Here is a 27,589-nt window from a genome sequence, read left to right as displayed (position 1 = left end):
AATCAACCTTTAATTTTATTTTTCTCACATAATGTTAATCAAGAGCTAAAAAGATAATTTCCTTCTCCCACAAAGCAATTCCACTGTGGTGGAACAAACTGTTATCTTAAGTTTCACAGAGCAATTGTTCAATAATTCCTGTTTGTGGCTCTTTTCCAAATCCTTGAGAATGGCTCAGACTGCCAACCCTTCCAAAAAAAAGAGAAAAGAAAAAAGAATAAAATCACAACAGAAGCTGAAAAGCACTTGCTGTCACTCAGGGGTTCAGCAGTGGCACACTCGGCCGTTTCTCAGAAGAAACTCCAGCCCCACGCCTCCGACACGCAGAAATGCACTGTCTGTTTGAAGACAATTGCCTGCAAAGATACAAGCTCTGAGGCTGTAAATTTGTCGCGGTGCTGGCCTGCCGAGATGGTGTTATCTTGGCTTGGCGGAATCAGGGAATTGGAAGCTTCAGGAGGAAAAAGAGAAAAGGATACTTGGCGTTTCTGCAGGGTTTTCTACATGCAAAGCACAGAACGAGCTTTACGCAATTAATGTTTATTAAAGAAGAATGGAAGCATGTTTTATTGCATGAAAGGAAACTGATAACGTGGATTTCTTCAGTGAAAGTAATAAAATGTTCTGTTTCTATGGAAAAAAATAAGATAACAACAACAGCCCTTACTCATAAAGCACCCTTCATTTCAAACCCGTTATTAATTTTAGCCTGTGAGCTCACGGAGGAAGGGACGGTCATTTACACTGGACTGGACAATGAGCAGCACAACAGGGCGCTGCCCGGCCCGCCGGTGGGAGTTCCCATCAGGCAAATATCAGAGCAATATTAATCACCGCAAGCGAAAGTGCAACATTTTAGCGTTTAGCAGCCATCTCGCCCCCGAGTCCAGCGAGGAAATGGGCAGGGAGGGAGCCCTGTGCATCACCTGCAGCATCGCCAACACCCTCACCCAGCCCCAGGGCTCGTGTGGGGAAAAGGGGATTTTCACTCCACAGGGTAAGAATCCGCAGTCAGCAAGAGGGATCTGCCAGGTTTTAAGTGGATTAACCACAATTTGGGGCTTCTTTCAAATGTTTCTTTACATTGCTCACACTTAGGTGGAAATGCACATATCCCAGTGAAGTCGTCCTCATTCTGCAGCAGAGTGAAATAGAAGAATCAAGCCCAGACACCCCCCTACTTTTCCTCAGCTGGAGAAAAGCCACCCCCCTTCTGGTTAAAGTAGCACAGCAGCAGGCTTTTCAGGGTGGAATACACTATTTTACCCAGTCTCTATAATTTTTTAATTTTTTTTTTGGACTCCGAGCACACTAAGAACCACCTGACTGTTCTGAAAAAAAAAAACATGCTCTCCAGTCTGGAGAGGAAAATAAACAGATGTAAATAACCAGCAGGGACAGAAAAGCTTGGCTGGCTCCATACCCATGCACAAACAGTGAGATTTGGGGTACAACCAAAACAAAAACACCACTGCAGAGGTGAGCAGGACAAGCTACAGCTCCCAACAGCCTTCCTTCTGTGCTCAGCACTGTGTTGACATAGATGTCAGGAATTAAGGTATCTGTTAATTCCTGCTCTCTCCTGTGGCTTGCCAGGCAAGCACAGCTTATAAGGCCAAGTTCTTTCCCAGATCCCCACGTACAAATCCCACTGAGATCATCTGGGGCTCTCCCAGCCCATAACATGGGCTGGAGACCACATCTCCATTTCACCCCAAACCCGTGTCCCTGTGTTGGGCAATTTACTGATTACACCTCAACAATTTGATCTCGCTGGGCTTACAGGGCCCTTTCCTTTCAGCTCCTCCCGCCTCAGAGAGACTGAGCAGAGAGCAGCCACCCTGGGTAAAACACACATACATGCACATGACTTAACACCCTGATCCTCCGGGATAAACTATGAGCCTGTAAATCACCACACTTCCAGAAAACAATAGCTACCTCTTGTTTAAATAAAACTGCACCTGCTACATTAACATACCACCCAACAATCACTTTGTTTTTCCCTAGGCATCCAGGCTGAAGCCACGCTTCTTCCTGACCCATATACTGGAAGACTTATTCTTAGAAGGGTATAGGAGCCTGCTGCGGTGATCACCTTCCTTCCTTCTTTTGTGCTGGGGTGCTATGTGTTTTGTTTAGCTTTCCACAGGTTTATTTCCATCACAGCCCTCCAGCTTCCAAGACCTGTTGCAGCCCTTATTTGGCAAACTTTCCTGTTTTGTTTCCCATCTTGGAGACTTGCAAGCTCCTTACTGCTGCTTGGGCCATTTCTTTTCTTTTTTTCTTTTTGACGGAGCTTTCTCCCATTGAAAGAGTTTGGGCAAAGCAGGAGCCAGCTGAAAATTTCTTTGCCAAATGTTCGGTAGTCAATAAATCATCTCCTCCTCTCCTCCCCCCCAGGTTAATTATGATGCCCTCTCCAAGTTTGTTTATTTCTGCTCAATGCTTGTTTCTTGATTGAGCTGGGATCCTTTCCTAATGGAGTTATTTTGCTCAAATAAAGTACTCAATGGTGATTGAAAAACAGACTGCTCAAAGAGTTTGGGTCACAGATAGAGGGAGCAGTAAAAGTTTGGAAAAGAAGCAGACGGAGGATACAGGAGACAACACCTCCAAGAAACGTGTCCTCGGTGAGTAGAGCTGCTGGGGCACAGCTAAGCCAAAAAAAAAAAAAACGATTCCTGAACCTGAGCCCAAAGCAAACCCAAACCCAGCCAGCACTCCTGCTCCCATCCTGCAGGCCGAGCGTGTGGCCTTGCTCAGCTTTCCAGGAACGCAGCCGTGCCCGCTGCTCCCGACAGCCCCTTCCTGAGCGCCTGCCCCATGCCGCTTCCTGCTCACCCCACGCTGCTGCCGGCCGCATCCGGCACCTCCCGGCTCACGCAAACAGCCCCACGTGAGCGGGCTGCGGTCAGCACCAAGGCTTCGGATATTTAGTGCTATGCCTGAGCGCAGGCTGCTCTGCCCGGTTATTTCAGCAACGCTAACAACGCTCGTCCTGCTCCTGCAGGCACCGCCGGGGGTTATTCCACTTCCTTCTGACCTAACCACGGCACCGCTGCCTGAGCGGGGGGTGACTTTTAAACACAGCAGCTCAAAATTAAAGAGAATTTTATCAACCTGTGTTTCAAGGCACTGTCTGGACTTTCTGGGGAATCCTGGAAGGCAGGTGGCAGAGCTGGTCCTCAAAGGACACGTCAGGAATTGGCTGGCCCTGACCATCAGGGCAGGTAGGACTTCCCCTCCTGCACAGGAGCAGGCACACAGGCCCCCACCAGCATCCTGCTGCAGGAGCCTTCCACAAGAGCAACAAGCTCTGCACCCAGCCCATTCTCATTATCGGTCCCTTCCAATCAATAAATTACATTTCTTTAGAAAACTGAAGAGCCTCCACAAGCAAAACACTACTCTAAGACTCCCCTATAGAAGAAATTGCTCTGAAAGCCAGGTCAACCTCCAGGGCTCTCCATCAGCACGATGTGCGGCCATACACCAGGCAGAAGTGAGTACAGCTCTTCAGAAGCCCTGTCTTGGCCAGCAGCTGCCCCATGACATCCCTCATCCATGTCTGTGCTCAGTGCCTTGGCCAAAACCTTCAGCACCTACAGGTCATTCGGTCACAGAGACTTATGTCCTCATTGCTGCTGCGACTGAAGGCTGGGTCAGCTCCTGCATTTGCAGACACTGGCCAAGTTCAACATCCACTGTGCAGCCCCCAGACAGCTAATTTCTGCAAAGCCCTCGCTTACCAGCCTCCCTTTATGTCACCGTGCTGGAGGCTTCCTTCCTATCTTGCTCCTTCCAAGGGCCAGACAGTCCACCGCTGACCCTCTCATGTACAGCAGTCGTTTCCACATGTCTGTGGACATGGATGTGGGGAGCCACCTGAAGCTCTCCTGGCATCTCCCAGTCTCACAAGGGCCAGAGGCACATGGCGAGGCCATTCCCACCACCTTTGGAGGCCAGAGAGATACCTTCATCCTCAAACCAGACTGCTGCCTACACACAGGTGCAGTACCTGCCCAGCAGAGGGACCAGCTCGTGTCCCCAAGGGACAAAGAGGAAAGCAAAGGGGATGGCTCGGCCCACGAGCACCACCCCGCTCCCCATGCAATCTTTGGCCCCCGCAACTTCTCCTGCTGCAGCCACCAGAGAGCACTTCTTCGCTTCCCTTTTATCAGCCAGACTCACAGATTGAATGTTATCAATTGACAGCTTTAAAGCTAAGGAATTGTATAAATTAAATACGGTCTGCAGCAAATATACTGAGGAGCTAGAATTTATATACACACTAGATATGGGAGCTCTTAGTTATTACCCACTTAAGGCTATGGCACTGATGAATGGTAAGGCCACCCTATCCCTGAAGGCACTTTTCATTACCCACAGTATAGGAATATTGAGAGAGTGTGTGTATGTATCCAGCATGACTGCTCATTTCCATAGTTCTCCATCAGGTTTGCATTCAGTTTATAAAATAAAAAATTACTCCGGGGACATATTTCACTCATTCCAGAGCCCTTTCTCTCTCCCTCAGCCTCCATCCAGGCTGCCTCCTTCTTCCTCCTGCCCTGATACTGTAACAATGCCTTTAAATCCGATGGCGCTTATTAAATGAAACAACTTAATTACTATTAATATATAATGTTGTGCACTTCAGCCTCAGCCGAGACATCTGATCCCATTCTGCTCATGACCTTTAATAGCCATCAAATCAAAGTAATTTTGGTCAGCTCTGACACATGGCCAGGTCAGGAAGATGAAGGGACACTAATCTACCCTGTTACCCTGCCCATTGTTTGGTACCGTTTTCAATAGAAGCTAATAACTGGAGAAATGCCAGTTTTCTGTCTAGTTTGGGTTAAAACCTCTGTCGTTGAAAATAAATAATTATGGAACATTCTGAATAGCCCAGGGTTTACATAATTGGTGCCTCTTAGAGCAATATACTCGCCTTTGAAGTTCGCAAGGAGAGGAATTTAGGAATTCAAATCAGCGGCGGTGCTCCTGAGCACGCTCCGCTCTCCACCTTGGAGGGGCCATCGCCAAAGGAGGCTTAATTAAGGGAAGTGAAAACCACTTTCGATTCACCAAGGTAACACAACAAGTGCATTGCTTCCTCTGAATTGAGGGAAAATAGCAGGAATGCTTCCACTCAACAGCAACTGTTCTGCAGGCTGGGATTCAAGTCCTTCAGGAAAAAAGAAATACCTGTCATAAAATAACTCCGCCTAAAGACAACGGGAGCGTTTAGGCTCAAGCATTACTATTTATGCATATTATTTCCCCAGTGCCAAACAAAACAAGTTTTCCCATGCCAAAGCGAGGGACACTGCCAGAATTGCTAGACACCCTGTCTGGGTGGGACAAATAGCCTGACCTACTGACGGGGCAGCTGGATGCAGCGATATTTTATAGCAGGCTCACTTTGCTAATGTGCTCACACCGGGCTGCTCTCAGAGCAGCTCCACGCTCCGGAGAACCAACTGCAGCCCAAAAATGTCACAGCAAGGTGGGCACCAGCAGCTGCAAAACCCACAGGTCCCTGCATTTGGGGCGAGGAGCTGCAAGTCACAGCTGCCAGCCAAAAGGACCAGTCACGGAGGCTGAGCAGAAAGCACCGAAGGATGTTTTTGTTAACTACCCGCTCCTCCAACACCCATTCTTTACCTTAAGCCATCAGTCACGTACCGCAGCAAGTAACAAAAGCCATAGAGATTTATAGGGCATCTCCCAAGCTGAGGGTGCTGCAGCGGGTCCCAGGGTGGGAATGCGTCATGCCACCGCCTGCCTCGGTGGGACAAGGCTGAAGGGACAAAGCTGTCCGTGGCACAGGGGTGAAAGCCCCTCACTGTGCCACTGCTGTGGGACAGCTCTGTCCCTCCTGGGCAAGGGAAGTGGGTGGCAGTGGGCGGCAGTGGGCACCCACTGCCCGTGCACGGGGAATCAGGAGCAATGCCATTGCTGCCAGTGGAGTCATTTGGGATGGAAATCAGTCCTCACCACAGCACTACTGGAGAAGGAATTCAGGGTTTGGCTGTACGTGCACCAGAATCACTTCACAATCTCTAAATGCATTTATGGCGCAACTGAAGCCCATAGTGATTTTTCCTAAAGGAAAACCTTACCCATCTAGGGTCAATTCTGCATCGTTAGAGTTAACAGGACCTTGGTCACTTTGCAGTGGCTGCAGAGCTGCAGACAGGCTGGGCAGATCACTCTCTGCAAGAGATCAGCAACTCTCCAGCCTCTACACACTCCCTCGAAGCTGGCAGTGAGGAAAACCCAATACCTACCTCCAGACACGGAGCCAGTGCAAAAATATTCTTTACATTCAAAAACAAACATACAAAAATATCTTTCTTCATGAATTCCTATGCAAACATTTTCCCCGTTTCCAGCCAGCTGCCCTCTGCGACTGAGCCCGCATCTAGTTGCCCAAAGTGGGAAACGCCAGCAAGTTCAGATGGCACCAGTCAGCTCCTACAACCTCAGCCACCACATCACAGCCCACGAGTCTTCAATAGACCACTCCGAGATAAAAGATCCCTGTTTTATTCAGAGCCAAACCCCGCTGATACCTAATTTTGCTTCTGTTACCTCATTAATAAGCTACAGACATTCGCAACATGCAGCTCTTTACGTCGGTATTGTGGTCATCACACACAGGCACAAGTGCTATTTCTTGTTGTGTTTTGTTTCTTTTAGGTTTCATTTTTGTTCTACCTCCCCATTGCAGCTGATGCCTGTGCCACCTTTCCAGGGCTGGGCTCAATTAACTCTCAAGTCCTCTTTGCAAGAAGCTGCAGCAGTCAAAAAAGCAAAACACGATCTTTTAACCTGTACTAACATATTCACATGAAAATATTCATTGACAGCTTTATGTAGTGTGGCGATCACTAAACGTGGGATTTCAAGTACAAAAGTGGCATTTAATAGTTAAGTGTAAAGGCGTACATCACTTACACGTCACACTTGTTTACAATGTATTTGCAACTAAAAATAAACCTATGCATTTAACAAAAATTTTTCATGTTGTCAGACTAGCAAAACTGAAAATAAGTTAAAGTAATTTGACCATGGGCAGGTAAACTCTTAAAATGTTTTAAATGAGGGATAAAACTGTTTACAAGTTTTTAACTGTAAAATATTTCTTTTCTTTTTGTATCTTGCCAATACCAATAAAGAAACAACATGTATAAATATATATAAACAGACACTTGGCATAAGAACACGTTTCATGAAATATGAGTAATAGAGCAGGAAAATTCAAAGTATATTTCTTCTTTACTGTATTGAAGGGACAGGTTACCGTAAAGAATACATTACGTGCAGATGGATGAAAACACAAAGTGGATGCAGGATATGTAGGATATGAACAGTGTGTTCATTTCCAGGTAGAAATACAAACATTTTGGTTCATTTCAAATCTCACTTTTGCTGCACTATTTGGTGTCATTTCATTGACTCCAACGTATTTGGACTTCAGTCCAGCAAAGCACTTAAACACATGCTTAGCTTTAAGCGCACAATAGCCCCCTTGAAGTCAAATTAAGCACATATTTACGTGCTTTGCTGGATTGGGGCCATACTACAGATTTACACAGATGTAAGTGAGCTCAAGCCACAATGTTTGTGTCCAGATTCAAATCCAATTGGCAAATGCTTTCAAAAGCTAGAGGTATTTGGATTAGGGGTTTTGGTCCAAGCCAATCTGTAACTTTAGTACCTGAACCCGCATTTCTTGTGCGCCCAGGACTCCCATCGGCATTAGTGGAAGCTTTGGAGGCACGACAAGTACAAGAGCGAGACCTCTGGGACTAGAGAGCCAATTTACTTAAACCCAAATTATAACATTTTTTAACCTTTAGATTAAACCAAACTCCCACCAGAATTCAGCCCTCGCTCCATTACATTTCTCACCCAGAATTTGGATTTTTTGTTTATCATATTACTATTGCTTTTGGCTAGCCTTCGCTTTATTATATAACGTTACCCTAGGAAAAGCTAATGGACACCGTCAAATAGCTGTTAATGTAGAGCACTTATAAACAAGTGACATTAATGAAACAGCAGAGGGTATAGGAACTCATTTATGCTACACGCGTTAACGTTGCACAAACAGAGAGCCATGACTTCAGCGCACAAGCGATGCCCCACTCTGGCCAGCAGTTTGTTCCCATGCTTTTCATCAGCCCAGCAAGCGGACACCACGTACGTGCTGAGCCCCAGCAGAGCCCACAGACACACAAGAAGTGACACCAGCCCCTGCCACCTCCTGCTGCTTAGAGCAGGAGTGGCCGCAGGTCCGCACAGGCGGGTAGGCACGGCCCCAAAGCACAGCTCCGCAGGCTTCTACACACCTTCTGCTCTCTCACCTGGGGACATCAGAGGTGCCAGTCCCTTTCCACGTGGAAAAAAAGCCATCTTCAAGTCATAAGGACCAACAGTTACAGCCTAAATCTCTGCAGCTCTACTGAGCTCCATGGGGACCTGCAGGTTCTCAATAGGGTGAGATTGGGCTGCTCTGCCATGTCCCCTGCGAGCTCCCAGCACAACGCAAGGAGCCATCAGCTCTCAGGAGATACCCATTCTCTGAGCACCCTCAAAGCCTTCTTAGGCACAGGGAAACCCAAAACTAAGGGCACAGACTGGCTTCTACTTGCTGACTGACACCAACCCAAACCTACAGCCACAAGTGATTTTTTTCCTATTATAACATTTTTATGCCTTGAGGGAAGCACACAGAGCGCAGCAGAACCACAGGGCTGGAAGAGGAAACAACAAAGGCACCAGCACTCAAGATTATGGCAAAAAGTAGAACAAGAGATGGCATCCAGCACCTATCCCCATAGCACTTCAGCTGCAGATGAGGAGACTGCTGGGGACAGAGCAGCTTGCCCCGCACCCAAGCTAGTCTCCAGCATCATCTGAAAAGCACACTAGGGGAAAAAAAAACTCTCCTGTTGCTTTTGGATGATGTAACTAACACTGAAAAAAAACAACATCAGCAAACACAACACTAAATAAGTGAAAATTTTGAAAAAAAAAAAATATATATGTATTTGTCAAGAACATACAAGCTCATTTCTTGTAGGTTTTACCTGACATCCAGGGGAAACAGCACATCATCGACACTGATATGAGATGACACCACAAGACGCTGCTACAGCACAACATGACACCAAGAAGCACATCGCCATGCCCATGCTGCAGGAAAGGAACCCCAAAACCCTGAGCATGGGAGAAACCGAGGCAGCTTCACTCAGTGCCAAAGCACCGCCAGGCTGCCCTGAGGCTCCTCTGCTGCCTGCACCAACCCCAAACCCAACCAGCAGCAGGTGGAAAGCATCAGCAACCCTTCCCTAAAAGTGGGAGCCACTTCCCTGTGATCGAGTACAGCTGAGCACGGCCCCTATGAGGAGGGGAAGCTCAGGAGGGGCTGGAAGCACCTTCCCAATCTCTTAAGCCTTGCACCAAGGAATCTCTCTTCCTATCTATCTCCCACCTAACCCCGTCATACCCCCGACCATCCAGCACGAAAGGCGTGCAAACACGGCGCGGATTCTCTGAAAACTGGAGAAACGCTGGTGCAAGCCCAGGGAGAAAGCAGCTGGGCGGCCTGGATGCCTGAAAGGCTGCAGAGGACAACATCAGGTGGTGCGCAGCCCCAACTCATTAGCTCACAATTAAAAAAGCAGATGTTCTGCTCTTCTATGGAAAAAAAAAAAAAATACAGACTTAGTTAACAGCCTTTCCTCACTTGAACATTCAGGAAGTTAGTGATGATATAACTGCAGCTTAATCTTTTGCTTCTCTTTAGCTGGCCTTGCACATCTCGGCAGATTTTTTTTAAGACTCCAAGTAATTTTAAAAAATAATAATAATAATAACACCAAGATTAGTGTAGCTGTAATACCAGAAAGATGTCCTAAAAGTGGTAAAGGCACTGAGGACTAGAAAACACAGGAGTGACTGATGGGTAGCCTCGATAATTCTGTATATCGGGAAATGGTGTGAGAGATGGATAGATAAAATAATGTTGTTATGTAGCTGTGAAAACAGCCTATAAAGATGTTCCCAGGAATTAAAGTCGAAGCTGTCTGGCCGTGATGCTGCGCTCCGAAACAAATGACACTCCTGGAAGAACGCAATCCCCAGGAACACCCAGAAATCCGAAAGGGAGGGGAAGCTCCTTGTTTTAAACAACTGTCAGGATTTTCTCCTCCTGCGTGTTAGAGACGGGAGCAGCCCCAGACAGAGTGAAGATTGCCCTGCATCTGCTTTCTCCTCGTCCTGGCTGGATCCCAGGGCGAGCAGCCAGCAGAGCCCCTCGCCTCCGTCAGCCACCTTTGCACCAGCTTTGGGGCTGCTCCTCCTGCTCCAGCACGCTAGAGAGGAACAAAACCCTCCGAGGCAGCACTATCTGTGCGGTTTCTGTGGCTGCCAGACAGCCACATCTGATCGGCCGGGGATGGATCTGTCTGCTCCCGCTCCTCTGACAGCCGGGGAAAGGCATCTTGGAGAAGAAAGGGATCTCCAACTCCAAAAGCGAGGGAGTTTGGCTGAAAATCCCAACAGCAAACCATACCTTCTCTTGCTTGTCTCCTGCAGAATACGTCTTCAAGCTATTGGCAGATTTGCACGCACACGAAATATGTTTCGCTAAAATATTTTCCGTGTTTCTGAAGATCTAGATCATTTCTGAAATTGTCTCCTATTCCACACCAACACGCATTCACCAAGTACTTCTATTAACTCAGTGTGGTGTCCAAATACAGCAGCAGCGGTTAATATCTGGATGTAGCTGTTTTTCCAGCCTTTCATATCACTTTTATTTCCTTTCCTTTTTGTTCTCTCCTTAACCTCTCTTTTACGGCCGTTGAATTCCTCGCTTTCCGTCTTGCAGGAGCTCAGCCTTCCAGCCCGCTCCGACGCTGTTCGGCACCGCTTCAGGCTCAGACTTCTCCCTCCTGATATGTCGCTCGGCAGGCAGGGATCCTAAAGCAACACCGCTCCCTCCAGCCCTCGCAGCCTTCAGCTGGATCTCCCCGACCCGCCGAGCACGGCCGTTTCTGCTGCTCAGGGACACGGAGGGAAGGCAGGGAGCCGAGGGCAGGCTCAGCACCTTTGTGCGCGCTGAGCATCGGGAGGAGGAGGTCAGGATGCACGGGGGTCACTTCGCCACATCAGCTTGCTGAGCTCCTGCATGTGGATGGCATAGTGGCGTGGCACTGAGGGGAGGAAACCATCGAGAACAGCATACCCAGGGCCTGTTTAGTATTTAAAAAATACTGATCACCTCTTCGACACGCTGTCCTGAATTACTGTAATGTTCCTGCATGGGAAGGTGCCACTGGAGAGGATGTGTCCGCCTGCTTTGGTTCGGGGGGCTGACAGCAGTCCGTCAGTCCGTCAGCGTGTCCCGTTGTCCATCCCCTCCCCACAGAGCACCTGCCTGCCCTCTGGCCACTTCTGCCTTATCTCCAGTGCCACCTCTGCTGCCGAGGGCTGAGGAGAGCCCTTTCCCCCCGTGGCACCCAGGAGGCTGTCGGAGGGACCTGATGGGTACCGGCTGCCGTGCGCACAGGGCGCATCAACGCAGTGGGCGAAAGGCATCAAATGCTCCCCTGTTCTCTGCTCCAGCTGTGCAGTGACACCAGGAGGGACTACACTGAAGAGGAAGTTCAGCCATCAGAGCGAAAAACCTTATTTTTCTCTAGTTTCTGCACCTTTTTTTTCCTTTCCCGTGGTGTTTTCCCTTTTCTCATTCAAGCTGCATAAATAGTATTGAGCCGTGATGAGGTTTAAATTCTGTTCAAAACCCCAGAAAGGGCTTTTAAGGTTATATCTGAGTTCTCAGACCAGTTAGAGCTGGAAGAAGAAATATCCGTGATTTCGTGTCTAATAAACAAACTGCCAAGGTCAAGATGGCATCTTCTGCTGTACCCACAATCACTTCCCTCAACATTTGGACATGTTGCATGTATCAGCAGTACTCCCGCAAATGTCTGCCCGCATTTAACTTTCCTTCTATAAATGATTTCCCAAAGAAAAGTGGGTGTGAATTATTGCATTGTGAAATACATTTTTGTTGAAGTTGAACCATGCTGAGTGAAAAATAACTACTCACACGAGGAGCAAACATAGCGGAGGTTTATCTTAATCCCATCGGAGAAATTCTGGATGGGATTTGCACACGTGCTTTGGCCAAAAGGCTAAGGGACAAGGGATTTTAATAGCCCCTGTTTGGGAAGATGAGCTTTAAGAGTGCAAAGATCACCTCACCTGGGTTCTAAATTTCAGATTAGAAATACTTCATCCTCGAAAAAATATCTGTGTCCCTCATCCGTGCCCTGGATCAAGCCATGCAGTTGGCTTTCAAATGCTCATCCCATCCCCTTGAAGGGCTGTCCAGCCACATGGGCTCAAGGCACAACGTTAAGAGCAGAGCTAAGTGCCACCAGCACGCCCTGCCCAGCAGCCTGCTCCAAAATCAAACATTTTACGCTGCGGGCAGATCCTGGGAAGCAGTGTGGCACCTCTGGGCACAGCACACAAAGCCCGGGCATCTAAAGTTTCTCCACATTCACAGAAAATTATATCTGAAAACATTGCACTGGTAACAAAATTGCAATCAGAAGTGAGGAAATTGCTAAATAAAGCCCATTTTACTGCCTAACTTCAAGGAAAGCCATAAAATTATCAGTCTTCTCTTTCCTCAATATATTTTCTTCCCGGTCTGTGATGCTCCGTGGGGTATTTCTCTATGCAAAATCCATGATGGTTTGGCTCCAAATTATCCCACCGTAAAGCTGAGCTTATGAAGCCTCGCTTGGAGGTTGTGTAGACCCTTTTTCTTGGCACTGACTTTAAAAGAACCATAATAAGCCTTGCAGGCTTGGGGAACGTTTTGGTTGCTGGCGCTGGCCAGCCGCACCGCTCACGTCCCCCTGGCAGTGCCGGGGCAGGAAACGTGCTGGCACCACAGCCCCGGGGCTTTGTGGGGCTGGATTATCTGCTGGGTTTGCCCCCTTCCTTCCCCATCGATCTCGGGGCTCTTCGCTTTGAAAGCAAGTGGGTGACGCTGCAGGATCCTCACGGCTCTACGTGGCTTGGTCACCCGGCAGCCACAGCCAAAAATAATAGGGCTCCCTAAAATAGAGCGAGGGGGCACTGGAAGGCAAAGGGGGAGGTGTGATGGGATAAAACTGAAGCACACCCACCGAAATACAAGCAAAAAGCCCAACACTACGCAGCCCCGACTTGGTGGATTCTCCTTACAACATCAGCTTCTACCCAGGGTTTTATTTCTGCCCCCAACGATGCAGTGATTGCATACATAGGGCACCAAACCTGAAGTTTAATCTGCATTTCTTAGGTCCTAAGCTCTGCACGAGCTGCCCAGGTTTGCACAGAGCTCAGCAGAAGGGGCACCCAGTCCCGGTAGGGCTCTGCGGCTGCTGCTCTAACTCCAGTCCTCATAAATCACAAAGCCAGGTTGGAAATGGGTCTCCTGGGTTTGGTGCACGGCTGACCCTTCAGGGGGAAGCTTTGCTCCATCCCATCCGAGGTCTAACGCTGTGCCAGCCTGTGAGGCACAGGTTCGGTGGGGCTTTCGCTTGGGACATTGGTCCAGCACAGGTCATTTCACCTCCTCTCATTCTGAGCCTGCTCGCATCCTTCGGACGTCTCTGATATCCAGTGTCCTGTCTGGCCAAGAGGATGGTTTTGCCATTTCTCATTTTGCATGGCACCACATATCTCTACCCCCTGCACAGCAATTATTCGGGCAGGCAGAGCGCACACGCTTAATAGCACCTCCATAGGCTGTCAGACTACTTAGACATTGCTACTATAATAACTGAAAGAATCGGGACAAACAAATACCATTCCTCTTTTACTGTTCACAGGTCTTAATTATTGCTGTAAATTACCATTATCATGATACAGCAACCCCCCAAAAAAACAGCAAGAGTATAAAGCAGTGCTGTTAGCACAGATACAGCCAATTTATTTTTCTGTGTCGTGTATTCTTAGACCAGTCCCCATGCCAGTCCCTGCAGCCAAAAATACACCAAGAGCCTAAAAAAAGTAAAATAGAAACATCACTTCAGAATTCTTTCAAGCAACATGTTTCCTTTTCTCCCTTCGTACAGAGCCACGAAGAACAGGGGAAGGATTAAAACATGCCGAAAGCGTTGCTTAATTCCCCACCAAGGTGCAAGTGAATAAAATGCGGTGGAAACGTGGCCACACTGAGTTCAAATGGCAGAGGAGTTTCAAGAGGGAAAAGTGAATCACTTCTATCAAATGCTTGAAACGTTAAATAGTTTTTAAATCAAAAATTTAAGCACCAGTGGGCACTCAAGTCATGTTTTAGACATGTTTGGGTGTTTTTTCTCGGTGGTCAGTGCTCATCTCTCACACACCTTCTGTATGGGATGAAGTGGGGAGGCAGCGATGGAGCACGTGCGGCAGCGCATACCTGCAGGTGCCAGGTATGTTCAGCAGCAAAAATACCTGGTTAGAAGACACAAATTTGGGCTATTTGGAGAAATGCAGTGCTGGGGACACGGGCGCTGTCAGGGTTCAGGTCCCCTGCCCAGGCCTCCGCCACAGCCCCGTCCCATGGGACGGCTGAAGGGAGGGGGCACAGTGGGAAACAAGCACGTGGGCTCGCCACGGTCCCACCAGCAGCGTTCGTGTTTCATCCTAATGGCTGAAACGGCTCCTAAATGAGCCCAGATTACAGGGCCAACCTAATTCACTTACGCCGATGTATGTGCAGGTATCTGTTACGCCATCACATCTCGGGGCTCGCCGCAGAGCACAGCCTGCTGATAAAAGCCCCGGAGGAGGAAGAGAGGGGGGTGACTCCGGCCAGAGCCGCTCCGAAGCCCCTGGGACTCGGTGCGACCTCCACGGGCTCCATCAGTGGGTTTGGGATCGGGCCCGCGGCGAGCGCTCAGCCAGCTCGGTTTCCAAAATGCAAAATCCTTTTCCATCGGCCCTGCCAGTTTGGTGTTAATGCGTGTGTGAAGGAGCCGGGGGGGGGGGGGCGGGGGGCGGGGGGAGAATTTTGTTAAACCTAGGAATGATTTCGCCCTTGCTGGAGTGCTGACTTGGTGCAAAAAGGCAGGGGCAGAGCCAGGAGATATTTCTGGAGCCACCAGCTCCCTGCTGCAGCTCCCCAGCAGCAGGTGGATGTGTCATCCCCGTCCCCAAGAGCCCCGTCCCCTCTGCCTTTCATCCAGGAAAAACCTCCAGGGGGGCACAGCCGAGCCCCCCGATCCCAGTACCACTGGGCTTATCCATGCTGGGGCCCAGCACCGTTTGCCCCCCGCTTTCTCCAGCAAGCGCCGCTGCCTCCGGACACCCTCCACCTTCATCCTGGCATCCAGCTCCCCCACCCCAGCTGCAGTTTTTAGCTGCCCGAGGCCCGTGCCACATGCGTGTGGCTTTGCAGGGTGCCGAGCTCCGAATTCAGCTGGGGCCCTCGCGGCGTAACCGGCTTTAGCGGGGCACACGCGCTGCACTGGGATCATCCGACACCAGGCGTTTTCCCACCGCACGCAATAAACAGCCGTAATAAATTGCATTATGCAGAATATATTTATGGCTAATTTTTTTAATTTAAGCCACCTGGGAGATTTTGTTAGATTGGCCGATACGGAGCTCTCGGTATCCTGGTAATCTAATGAGAGCTAATAGACAAAATAGGATGATGTTACAGCAGTCTCAGGGCTTTCCATTTTCTGTAGCCCTCTCCGAGATCAAACTGGCAGAACTCATATTTTTTTGAAATTTTATACATAATCGGTGATGCAATTGCCAAAAATAACCTATTCACAGAAGTCTTGCTCCTCTGGTTTGTAGCTCGCTGCAGTCCCGAAGCAAAAAGAACTGCTTTGCAAGGGAACACGGGCTGGGGTCGGGGAGCGGGGGCTACAGTCGTGTGGCAGTTTCCATTCTGGGTATTGTTTTACAGGCAATTTAAATTTAGTTTAGAGTTTAAACAGGGCTAAGAAGTAGTGCACATGATCAGACATATGAGCAATTCCTCATTAAAAAAAAAAAAAGAGCTGTAATTTTTGTATATCTCTTTTCTGTCCAAAAATGTTGCCCTAGTATGAGATTTTGTAAACAAAAACTGTCGGTGCCAAAGGGGAATGAGTGTTCCTATAGTACAAATCAAGCCCTATCAGCAGTCTTTCCACCATAAAACTCACACGCCCATCACAGATCAGCCAAGACTTGCAAAAAGAGTTGAGCCCACCGCAGAGCTTGTTGAGCCAGCGCCTCTCCGCCCCGTGCCAGCCCCGTTCGATCCGTGCCACCTATCTGCGGTGGCTGGGGCAGTCCCCACGCACAGCCGTACCTTCAGCTGCCTCCTTGCCTCCTGCTGTTTCTGGGACTCGGAGGCCATGTGGTACATTTCAGCCTTAACTTTGAATTTCCTTTATTTTGGAGATCAAACTTTGACATTCCCTCAAGGTAGCGGGGTTTTATGTCGTTGCAGATATCCTACTTTAAAAGATAATGCTCCCCCGAAAAAGACCGCAATATTAAAGCCTGAAATAAAACAAAATGTATTTCACTTCTCAGCTCCTATTGCTGGATTAGCTCACATTTCTTTCTCTTTGTTACATATTTAGCACCAAACACAATATTCCTTGCAGGCTAGCTTCCCTCCTCCTGCACGGCCCCGTGGCTGCCTTTCCTTGCAAGAGCCCTGGAGAAGGCTTTGCCCGGCTATAGCCTAGAAGTGCACACAAAAGGGGGGGAGCATAGGGTCTGTGAATATCAGGCAGGGCTGCTCCATACCCTGGGCATTTTAATTTTCATATTTAAAGCAGCAATGCAAAGAGGCAGAGTCCAGGCTCCGTGGGTAACAACAGCCACTTCTTAGCACCGCAGAGCATCCTGCAGCTGCACCTCGGGACCCCTCTCCACATCCTACCCCCATGGGCTCCCTTCCCCTTCCCACCTGTGTAAACCCCCCCCGGGGACTTTTGCTTTCGAGCACAGGCACTGGGCACCCCTGAGATGGGGAGCACCCTCCGGGAGCCCTGCAGTGCAGACACAAGCAGCAGCAGTGATGGAAAAGAGCAGCGGACTTTGAGCCAGGCATCGGTTCTCCGTTGTCTGAGCCGAAGCCTGTTTTTTTTTTTTTTCTTTTTTTTTATGTCCATTTCGTTTTTTAAAGAGCAATTCTACGAGCCCAGCCTCGAGTCAACGCCTCCGTATGAAAGGCGCTGCCTTAACTAGGTGCACAGAGTATAAAGCCAGGAAGAATGGTCTGCTCTGACCCCCTGCACAACACAGGCTACAGGAATTCCCTAAATTAATTCCTGTTTGGATTAGCTCATATCTTTTTAGAAAAACAGCCAACCTTAATTAAGACAAAGGAATTCCAGTGATGTTGAAATCCACCCAGCTCTCAGTAAATTGTTTTAATGGTTAAATACCTCCACTACTTAAAATATAAACTGTATTTGTAATCTGCATTTGCCCAGTTCTAGCTCTGTCTACTGGATAGTATTACACTTGTATCTGCTAGCTGGAAAAGCTATGTATGATTAAACCTCTTTCTGCTTTTCATGTAGGAACTCACAGCCTTGCCTAACTAAACTAAAATGATGTAAAACTGACTGTATTAAATCATGGCAAAAGGGCTCTGACTTGCTCCAAAAATGACAGCAAACCTAGTTAAATTTTAAACAAACAAATATCCTGAATTCTTAGCTGGAAACCTGAGCGTCTGAGCAGTCCCTTCCAAAGTTAAAGTACATCTGTTTAGAAACTGGTTTACAGCGAGGCAGGGCAATTCCTGTGGACAAGGCTTCATTAGCTGAGATTTATAAAACTCCGGCTGCTTCCCGCTGCCCTTTCCTCAGCCACCCTCCAGCGGGCTGGGCTGAGCGCCGACGCACCAGGTACCTGTCCTCACAGCACGCACGCCCTGCCTTCATCTCCAGCAACCATCAGAGGGCCGTGCGTGCTCCCCGAGACGGCCAGAAATGTCTTCTCTAGCCAAACGTCTTTGCTTACACGTGAAGTCAATAAATATTCCACAGCGCGTCCTCCCACCACGGAAGTCCACAATTAATGCGTTTGGGAAGCAGGCCAGGGACCGACGTCCAGGCTCGCGGGTCCTGGCTCAGGGTCCGAGCTCCCTGTAGGCAGCCACAAAAATCCTGAGCCCCTGGGGCTGTGGAGCTGTGGGTGCACAGCCTGCAAGCACCCGCGAGAGCCTGGGGATCCCTGTCTAACCCAGCACATGCATTGGGTGCAATTGCAGATATCCGTTGTGTTTACCTGGTTTTTCAGCTGTACGTTCGCACACGTATAGGTATCTCTATAGGTATCTTTATATAGCTCCATATAGGTATCATACATCTTTATATAGCTCCGTGGCATGAACAGAGAGGTGCGTTGTGAATGCACACGTCTGCACGGCACGGGCACACACACGCACACACATAGACACAAATAACTAGGTGAATAGGTGAATATGAACACTAATAGCCATTTATGGCAACAACAATGAAAGCTGTCCCTGGAGCCCGCCTATGGTACGGCAGCCAAAATGATTGAGTACGTCCAGGGCACCGCCGCAGCAATGGCACTCACGTGGGCCTCCTTTTGGAAATGATTAATATTTAACCGGCTTTGTGAACCTGGCTTTGTTTTTGGGAGCGATTAGATAGCGCGGGGCGGGAGGTGTCCGAGCGGCTCCCACTCGTGCTTCGTGAGGAGATGGAGGGAAAGGGATCGGGGGAGATATGGGGCCGCAGACAGAGCCCCTCGGCCCCGTTCGCGTGTGCTGGGTGGGGGGGGAAAAAGGGGGGGGGAAAAAGCAGCCCGAGAGGCCGGTGTAATAGGATGCTGCAGCTTTTCTGCAAGAGGTGAAATAATTTTAAACACAGACACACAATGAGTTTATTTATTTAGAAAGTTGTTAAATAGAGTCTGGGAATTCAAATATTCAATGTTGACATTGTGCAGGGCTGGCGGGGAGCCAGCCCCGGCGCTCCGGGGGGACCCAATGGCCGCGGCGCCCAGGCCCTCGCCCCTCCCAGCCCACGGACGAGGTAAAAGCCATTAGTTATACCCACAAGCAATAGCTGAATCCGAGTCAAATAATGTTGCCTCAGCCAGCCAACTTCAAAGGCGTGTAAGTGTGTTTGGCTTTTTAGTGCTGGAACTGCAGCAATATGTCACACTTTTGAAAGAGTTTTGTAAACAGTTCCTTCCCCTTTGTAGAAACATTTCTTAAGTTTCTTGTACCCCGTGTAAACAGCGCTAATTAACAAGGGTTACATTTTTCATTTACAAGCAGGGCCGCATTAATGACGAGCTCGCTCCTCGGACCCTCCTTTCCCTTTGTGTCCTGCCCCTGCCCCTCACTGTGGCCGGGCCGGTGCGGCGGGGGGCAGCTGGGGGCAGACGGGGGGCCCTGGGGGGCAGTGGGGGCAGTGGGGGGCAGCTGGGGACAGCTGGGGGCCAGCTGGGGCAGCTGGGGGCAGCAGGCAGCGGTGGCTGCCCAGGGGCAGGCGGCGGTGCCAGATGTGGTGGTGGCGGCTGCTGGGGGGGAATAGAGGAGGTGGGCAGGGAGAGAGGGAGATGGAAAAATGGGGGGGAGAAAGGAGGGAGAGAAGGGGAGGGAAAGGAGAGACTGGGTGAGGGAGTGGGAGGGAGAGAGGGAAGGAAAGAGGAAGGTTGGAAAGAAAAAGGGAAGGAGGGAAGGAGGGAGGGAGGGAGGGAGGGAGGGAGGGAGGGAGGAAGGAAGGAAGGAAGGAAGGAAGGAAGGAAGGAAGGAAGGAAGGAAGGAAGGAAGGAAGGAAGGAAGGAAGGAAGGAAGGAAGGAAGGAAGGAAGGAAGGAAGGAAGGAAGGAAGGAGAGACAGAAAGAGAGAAAGAGAGAGAGAGAGAGAAAGAAAGAGGGAGAGAGAGAAAGAGAGAAAGAGAAAGAAAGAGAGAGAGAGAAAGAGAGAAAGAAAGAGGGAGAGAGAGAAAGAGAGAAAGAGAGAAAGAGAAAGAGAGAAAGAGAGAGAGAGAAAGAGAGAGAGAAAAAGAGAAAGAGAGAAAGAGAGAGAGAGAGAGAAAGAAAGAAAGAGGGAGGAGAGAGAGAGAGAGAAGGAGAGAGAAAGAAGAAAGAAAGAAAGAAAGAAAGAAAGAAAGAAAGAAAGAAAGAAAGAAAGAAAGAAAGAAAGAAAGAAAGAAAGAAAGAAAGAAAGAAAGAAAGAGAAAGAAAGAAAGAAAGAAAGAAAGAAAGAAAGAAAGAAAGAAAGAAAGAAAGAAAGAAAGAAAGAAAGAAAGAAAGAAAGAAAGAAAGAAAGAAAGAAAGAAAGAAAGATTAAAAAAAAGGAGAAAAAATGAAGGGCAAAAAAGGGGGAAAATGAGGAGGGAAAGTAGGAAAGGAAGAAGGGGGCGAGGGAAGCCCCCCGCCCGCTCTGCACCGTGCCAAGGGTTAACGCAGCGCCTCGGGACGAGGTGCCCGGCACGGGACGGGATTGTCTCGGCCGGCCCCGGAGCCTCCCGAGCCTGCGGCCGCCGCGCAGAAGCCACCCGGGGACAGCGCCGCGCCGGGATGCTGCCGGGCCGGGCCGGGACAAGCCGAGCCGGGACAAGCCGAGCCGGGACAAACCGAGCCGGGACAAACCGAGCCGGGACGAGCCGAGCCGGGACGAGCCGAGCCGAGCCGAGCTGTGCCGGCTGCACGGCGCCGGCTGCGGTACAGGCACGGGTAAAGCAAGGGCGAGCGAAGAGCCCCGCCGCGAGGGCTGGGAGCCCGGGCACGGCAAACGTTTCCCTGCTCGAAAACAAATTCCCGCACCGAGTCTTAAACAGGCAAATAAAGTTGCCGGCTCTGTTTTTCAATCGGGGCTTTTTAAGTGCTAGGCTGAGGCAAATTACAGGCGCAGGAAAAGCTGCTGAAACTTAGGAAAGTGTTATTTTACTATCTCAGATGGTTAGGGGGATCTGGATCTACCTTGGCCGCACTAAATTGCCTGTAAAAAAGTGGTGATAAAGTGTAAAAGTAACAAGTGCCTCCTTCTTCACGTGTGTTCCCCTAAGCTGATCACCTTCTGCCTCTTTATGAGGCTACCGGGGGGCCGGGGGCTGCCCCGGGCCGGCTGCGGGGCTGCGGGCTGGCGGCGCCCGGGGCTGGGGCGGGGGTTATTCGGGGATAAGGGATCCCCGGGAGGGCACAACCCCCCCGGACCGGCGCAAAAAAAGCTGCCCGGACCCCGGGGGCTGCCCGGCGCTGCCCGGCCCGCGGGAGACCGCGCAGGTGCAGCTCGGCTGCGGATGGCCGGCCCCGCATCTCCTGGGCTGGACCCGCACCCCTAGGGCAGGATCTTCACCCCCAGGGTCAGATCCGTACCCCCAGGGTCAGACCTGCACCCCCAGGGTCGGGTCCGTACCCCCAAGGCCGGATCCGCACCCCCAGGGCCGGCCCCGCACCCCCGCGCCCGGCCCCGCACCGCTGGCCCCGCACAGAGCTCCGCAAGCGCGGCAGCGAGGGAGGCTTCAGCTCCCTTATCCCCCTATATTTAAAGCTGGGCATTAAAAAAAAAAAAATCTCTAGCTATTCCCTACTAGTTATTCCTCTACTAGTTATTCCTCTTTTTGTTTCTTCTATTTTTTTTTTCTTTTTAGTTTGGGCGCACTGTAAGGGGGGGACACCTCCAAATTGGTTTTTAGCAGTTTTACAGCGAGGCCGAGCAAATGTTCACGGCAGGTACCCGCCTGTAGCGACGAGGGAAAAGCTTTCCTGAGCATTAGCGGCAGCCACACAACCGGGGCGATTTTTATTTGCCGCACACACACAAAAAAGTAAAAGTGAAATAATGCAAGGGGCGCGCTGGATCCCGATCCCTGCCGCTTTTCCACGTAAGAGGGCGAAGGCTACGAAATGTTTGCTGCTCCCAGCCCCGAAAGAAAGCACCGAAAAGCTGCAAACTTTTCCGACGACATCGCAGGGGTCGCCTCCGACCCCGCTCCCACTTGCCGTGAAACCGAGCCGCTCTTCGGGGGGAAGGAAAAAAAAAAAAAGAGCGAGCCTTTCGCAAAACGCCCGAATCCCGGCTTTTTAAACCCGATTTCCTTTAGGAGCGGATTGCAGCCGGAGGATTAGTTAATGCAGCCTCGGACACGGTGCTAGCCCCGGAGCAGGGACCGCGAGCTGGGCACCGAGCAGCATTTTTGTTTGCAAACGGTGTGCGCCGGCTTCCCCGCTCGAAAATCACCTAATCAAAGGCAGGTTGCTGCTGGTATTGTTAAGGTTCACGGCAAAGCTGGGGATGATGCGGAGAGATCTTTCGCTTCCCCTTTTCCCTCTATTTTTTTTTTCCCCCCTTCACAAATAAAGAGTAAATAAGCATCTGCTTTTTACGTCACGCAACTTATGCAACATTGCATCTGACTTTCTTTTTTTCTTTCTTTCTTTTTTTTTGCCTGCCCATTATTATTATTTTTTTTTTTCACTCGGGAATGTGGGTTGCCAGCGACATGGATATCAAATGCAACTTGCCCAGATGTGTCAGGGAAAATAAAGACATCAGCCGCTTTTAAAATAGGACGCGAAAGCTGGCGAAGTTTGGTTGTTGATTCCCTCTTTTTTTTTAAAAATAAAAAATAATAAAATAAAAACGCTGCCGCAGTCAAAAGCAAAGATCTCTATCGGAAAGGAGAAACAGATGGAGGGAGCGTAAGACAAATAATTAAATAAGTCGGCGCTGGCGTGCGGACGGCCGAGCCCTCGCCCCGCGGAGCGGAGACCTCGGGGCGGCCAAAGCGTATCCAAAAGCCGCTGGAGAGGCGCCCGCAAGCCCGGCGTTTCGCTCCCCTTTTCCGCGGCTGCCTCCAGCCTCTCCCCCTGCCCCCGGCCGCCCCCCCCCCGCTCCCCCCCCCAGCTCCGCGCAACCTCGGCGCAGCCTCCCCGCAGCCTCCCCGCACCCTCCCCGCAGCCTCCCCGCGGCCTCCCCACGCGTGCCGCGCTCCCACGCCCCCCCCCCCCCCCCCCCCGGCTCGGTGGGGTCGGCCCCGAGACCCTCGGATAACGGGGCTTGGGGGGGGGGGGGGGTCTTTTTGGGGTGGGGGCACAAGCAGAGGGATGGGGGGGGGGGGCCGGCTACCTGCGCGCCGCCGCCGCCCCCGCGGAGCTGCGGGGGCCCCTCGGTGCGCGCACGCACCCCCACCCGCGGCCCCCGGCCCTGCGCGCAGCCCACAGCGCCCACTATAGGGCCCGCAGCCTCTCGCACATCCCCCCCCCCCCCCCTCTGCCCCCCCCCCCCAGACCCCCCCACCTCCAGCCCCCGGCGGCGGCGGCAACTTCCAGCGCTCGCCACTGAACTTTTCCTCAACTCCTTCCCCCACCTCCCGCCGGGAGCCCGCAGCCCCCACGCAGGATCCGGCCCCGCTCCGCGCCCCGGCTGCAGCCCCGCAGCATCCACCCCCCCCCCGCACACCCCCCCCCCCCTCCCGCCCCCGGCCGTGCCGAGCCGAGCCGAGCCGAGCCGAGCCGGGCCGGGCCGGGCCGGGGGATGCTGCAGGTTGCCGGCCGAGCTCCTCGCCGCACCAGCCCCGTCTGTGCAACATGGCAGAGAGCGAGGGGGGAAAAGCCGAGAGAAAGGGGGATTGCACCTACTTGCGGCCAGCTTCCTCGCCCTGCCTTTGGATCGCATGCTGCCAGTCCCGCGGCCGATGCTGCCGGGGGGGGTGGGGGGCGCGGGGGGGGCTTTTTTTTTGGCTTTTTTTTTTTTCCTCCTCTCTTTTTCCTCCTTTTTTTCGCTCCCCCTCTCTCCTCTCCCTCTCCCGCACACACACGCTCTCCCTTTCTCGCAAACCCGGCTCGCTATCTCTCCAGCATTGTCAGTTTGGACACCTTCGCACATGCGCACGGGCGGCTCCCCCCCGCTCTTCAACATTTCAGCGCCGCCAAAAAAAAGTTTGCAGCGATCCATCACCGCCGGGGGGGACCCTGACAGCCGCCACCGGGGCCGGCCCGGGCCGGGCAGCCGCCGCCGGAGGGCTCCGAGCCGGCAGCTCCGCGCCCCCACCGGGGCAGGGGCCGGGGCTGGAAGAAATGACACTTTTTTTTTTTCCTTTTTTTTTTTTCCTTTTTTTTTCCTTTTTTTTCCCTTTTTTTCCTTTTTTTTTTCCTTTTTTTCCTTTTTTTTCCTTTTTTTTCCTTTTTTTCCTTTTTTTTCCTTTTTTTTTCCTTTTTTTCCCCTTTTTTTCCCCTTTTTATTTTTATTTTATTTTTTCTCTTTATCTTTTCGCTTATTACCGCCGTTCCGGCGCCCGTACCCTAAGTTTAAGTTTATTTTCATCCGGCCGCGGTTCCCGTGGGTCCCCGCGTACACGCGGGTGGACAGAGATAACGCGGTGCTGGCTTTTGCCGGGTGCGGGTACCGCTGCGCTGAGCGCTCGCCCGGCGCGGACACTTTCCCCACCTTGACCTCGGCTCAGGCACCGCCAGTTGGGCAGAAAAAAAGCGCTTTTAAAACAGAAACACCGACCGCTCTAATCTGTTTTAATTACAGGCTTTGCCAATCAAAGAGGGAGCGCGCTGAAATTGGGAACTCCTTTAGGGGATGGCTGTGTCCGAGGTATGAATCAATCCCAGCTACATATAGATTTTCCTCCGGTACAACCTCCTTGCATTAAACAGTTTTGTTCAATACCTTCCCTGCGCTATTTATGTTCCCATTAATATCTGTTGCAAATCCTGCCAGACACCATAAAAGAAAATTACAATCTTTCAGACTCGGTGCTGCGCCAGTACATACACGCTGCTCAACTTTTTGTTTTAATAAAATCCTCAGCATCGCCCCTTCCCCTTCTCCCCCATCCCCCCGCCTCCCGGCTGCCGGTGCTGCGGATCGGGGCCCCCCCCGCGGGCCAGGACCCCCGCACCCCACCCGTGTCCCCCCCCGGACCCACGCGGGATGGGGGTCCCCCTTCTCCCGCACCGCTCCCCAGAGGGCTGGAACTCGCCCTGCCGAGCCGTCCTTGATGCCGGGCGTTATTTGGGATTTGCGATTGGGATGGTGATGGTTATTGTTATTATTATTTATTCGGGAGGGGGGCAGCTCCCAGCCCTGCAGCCCTTGCCCGCCGCAGGGGGATGCTCGGGGCCGGGCTGCGGGGCTGCCCTCGGAGGCCGGGCGTTATTCTCCGCCTCCAGCCCCTCCAGGCAGCCCCCCACCGGAGCGGGGCTGCCCGGGAGGTGGCTCCAAAACACCCCCCGGACCGACCCACGCAGCCACCGCGTCTGGAAAAAGCAAAATCCCTCGTGGGGGGGGGGGCTTTGCAAAACTCCCCCCTTCCCCTAGCCCCCTACCCCCTCTTTCAGCGAGGACCCCCGCGAAGCCCCCACGAAGCTCCCTCGAAGCCCCCAGCCCCTCCCGGGGGCCAGCCCCAAGCCCTGCTCCCCCCCTCCTCGCCTGCCGCTCCCCTGCCCACCCGCGGGGAGGGGAGGACACGCGTGGGAGCGCAGATGCGGCGTTCCCGGGGCGGGCAGCCCTCACCCACCCCCCCCTCTTGTCACCGCCACCTGCCCTTCGTCCCGGCGGCCTCGGGAGCCCGGCAGGTGCCTCGCCACCCTCCGGGACCCCCCCTCGCCGTCCCGGGCCGCCTCCCGGCCGCCCCCCGCCGCCTGCCCGCCCTCCCCGCCTCCCCCGGGGTCGGCAGCCGCAGGCTCCCCACGCTCGCTCCCGTCCCCGCGTGTTCGCGACGACCCCCCCGGGAAATCCGTTTCGTTCCCGAGGGGAAAGGAGGCTCGGCCTCGCCGCCAGCCTCCGCTGCCTCCCCGCACGGCCGGCTGCGGGGACGAGAGCCCGTTTGCAGCGGGTCCACGGGCACGCGGAAATATTTATTTCGGGGGGGGGGTGCGTGGGTGGGTGGGCGACGGTTTTCTCGTACACGCCGGGAGCGCACAAGCACCCCCTCGCACATTCCCCGTAACAGGAAATTTTCCCTTCCTTACATGACAATTGAACGAGCCCCGCAGCCTACTTGGAGAAAAGTTGGAATTCTTCATCGAGGGATTTTGCTGGGCTATTGTCTTTGTGCAGTGAACTTTACGTCGTGCTATTCAATCGCAATCTATATTCTCCTAGCTACCAGTAAGATTAATTTAATCATTGTAATGCAATTATTAATACTGTTTACCCAACGCTTGATTTCAGGTTTGCTGTTAAGAAATTAAGCTCCTCGCTGGGCGACCGAAAAAAAAAAAGCAGCGCAGGGATTTCCAGCCCACGTTGAAATGAAACAGTCCTCTTTATTTAGTCTCAGGACTCCAGCTTTCAGCCATGGGCTCAATTAGGCAAAATGGAAACAATTTTCATTCATTGCAATAACTCACTGTTCTGCTGATCACTTTCAAAATATACACTTTATTATTATACGCTGACCTCGGTGCCGCCGAGTGGCAAGGCTAGAAAGAGGCAGAGGGATCTCTCCAGCCCCCTTGGGCTGTAATTATTAGAAATTAATTGGGTTCAGGACCCCGGGTAGCACGGGTAAATTAATAGCTTGTCTGGTTGTTTAAAGCCGGCCCCCAGCCCCCGGCCGAGCCGGGGAGGGGGCTCCCAGAGCCGGACCCCGCCGGGCGAGCGCCTCCGGCTCCCCCGCCGGCTTTCGGGGAGCTACGGAGGGGTTAAAATCCAACCTAAAGATCCTGTATACTTGGAGCTGTCGTGCGGGGAGTAAAAGTGAAAAGGGAGCCTTAGGCAAAAGGAAATTACTGCAAGCCCGCGTGACCTTTCCGAGAGGTAATCAATCAAGTGATCAACAGGGATATTTATCATTGCTAGATGGGGCTACTTTACAAATGCACGGGGGGGGGGGGGGCACGCACGCACACACACAAAAGTTTGGATAAAGCCGGTGAGTCTGAAGACAAATACGGAGGCTTTAATCGCTGGGAAGCTTGCAAATTTTCCTTTCCGAGCTCCCAGAAGGTGAGGGAGGGAGAAAACGGCTCCGAAGTTTCCCGGTAGAAAACGCCTCCTGTGCTAGGTGGTCCCATGCAAGCTGTCCGCTCTGCTCGGCGGTCCTGGGAAAGGCTGGGAACGACAGATGTGATTAAAAAAAAAAAAAAAAAAAAATAGGTCCAAATACGACGGAAAATAATAGAGAGAGATGGGAGCTCTGATAGCCGGGCTCGGTGTTTGTTTTCATGTGCCGTGTTTTTATTTGCTGCCTCGAGCTCGGAGGCTGCGGAGCCCGCTCCTGGCTGCCTCTACTCCCCGAAACGGTTAACTCAGAAACCAACCCAAAGCAACCCAAACCCCAAAACCCGTGCCCCCCTGGTAGACGAAATCAGCGATCTGCTTCAATTAAACTTGCTCCCCGGAGCATAAAGCATCCACCGCGACGCAGGCAGTGAAACCCAGCAATAAAAGCGCGTGCATTTTCTGCACAGTTTCCCTCTCCCTTGTAAAACATGCCTTCGAGTAAGCCCCAGCCATTTCATTTTTGCGCCCTGCAACTTTCCGGCTCCCTTCCCAAACCCCCACAGACCCCTTTTTTTCTCTCTTTTTTTTTTTTTTTTCCCCCCCCGGTTT

General features: G+C 51.6%; 1 protein-coding gene across 8 annotated transcripts in view; it reads right to left on the bottom strand.

Annotated features, from left to right (window-relative positions):
- The window catches only part of MECOM (MDS1 and EVI1 complex locus), a 318,806-nt gene extending 294,639 nt beyond the window's left edge, over positions 1–24,167 (bottom strand). For 2 of the 8 annotated variants that reach the window (XM_083848497.1, XM_083848486.1), the window contains exon 1: positions 23,662–24,167. In XM_083848497.1, coding sequence (XP_083704623.1) covers positions 23,662–23,977 — 316 coding nt within the window. In that variant the 5' untranslated portion in view covers positions 23,978–24,167. Of the gene's footprint in view, positions 1–9,107; positions 10,415–23,661 lie in introns of those variants that run through there. The other 6 variants (XM_083848500.1, XM_083848503.1, XM_083848496.1 and 3 more) reach the window with 6 other exon arrangements.
- Positions 24,168–27,589: the final 3,422 nt, after the last annotated feature.

Source organism: Anser anser, assembly GCF_964211835.1.
Source record: "Anser anser genome assembly, chromosome: 9".
Taxonomy (NCBI): Eukaryota; Metazoa; Chordata; class Aves; order Anseriformes; family Anatidae; genus Anser; species Anser anser.
Note: the sequence above shows the minus strand (reverse complement) of the source record. Positions and strands in the feature narration are given on the sequence as shown.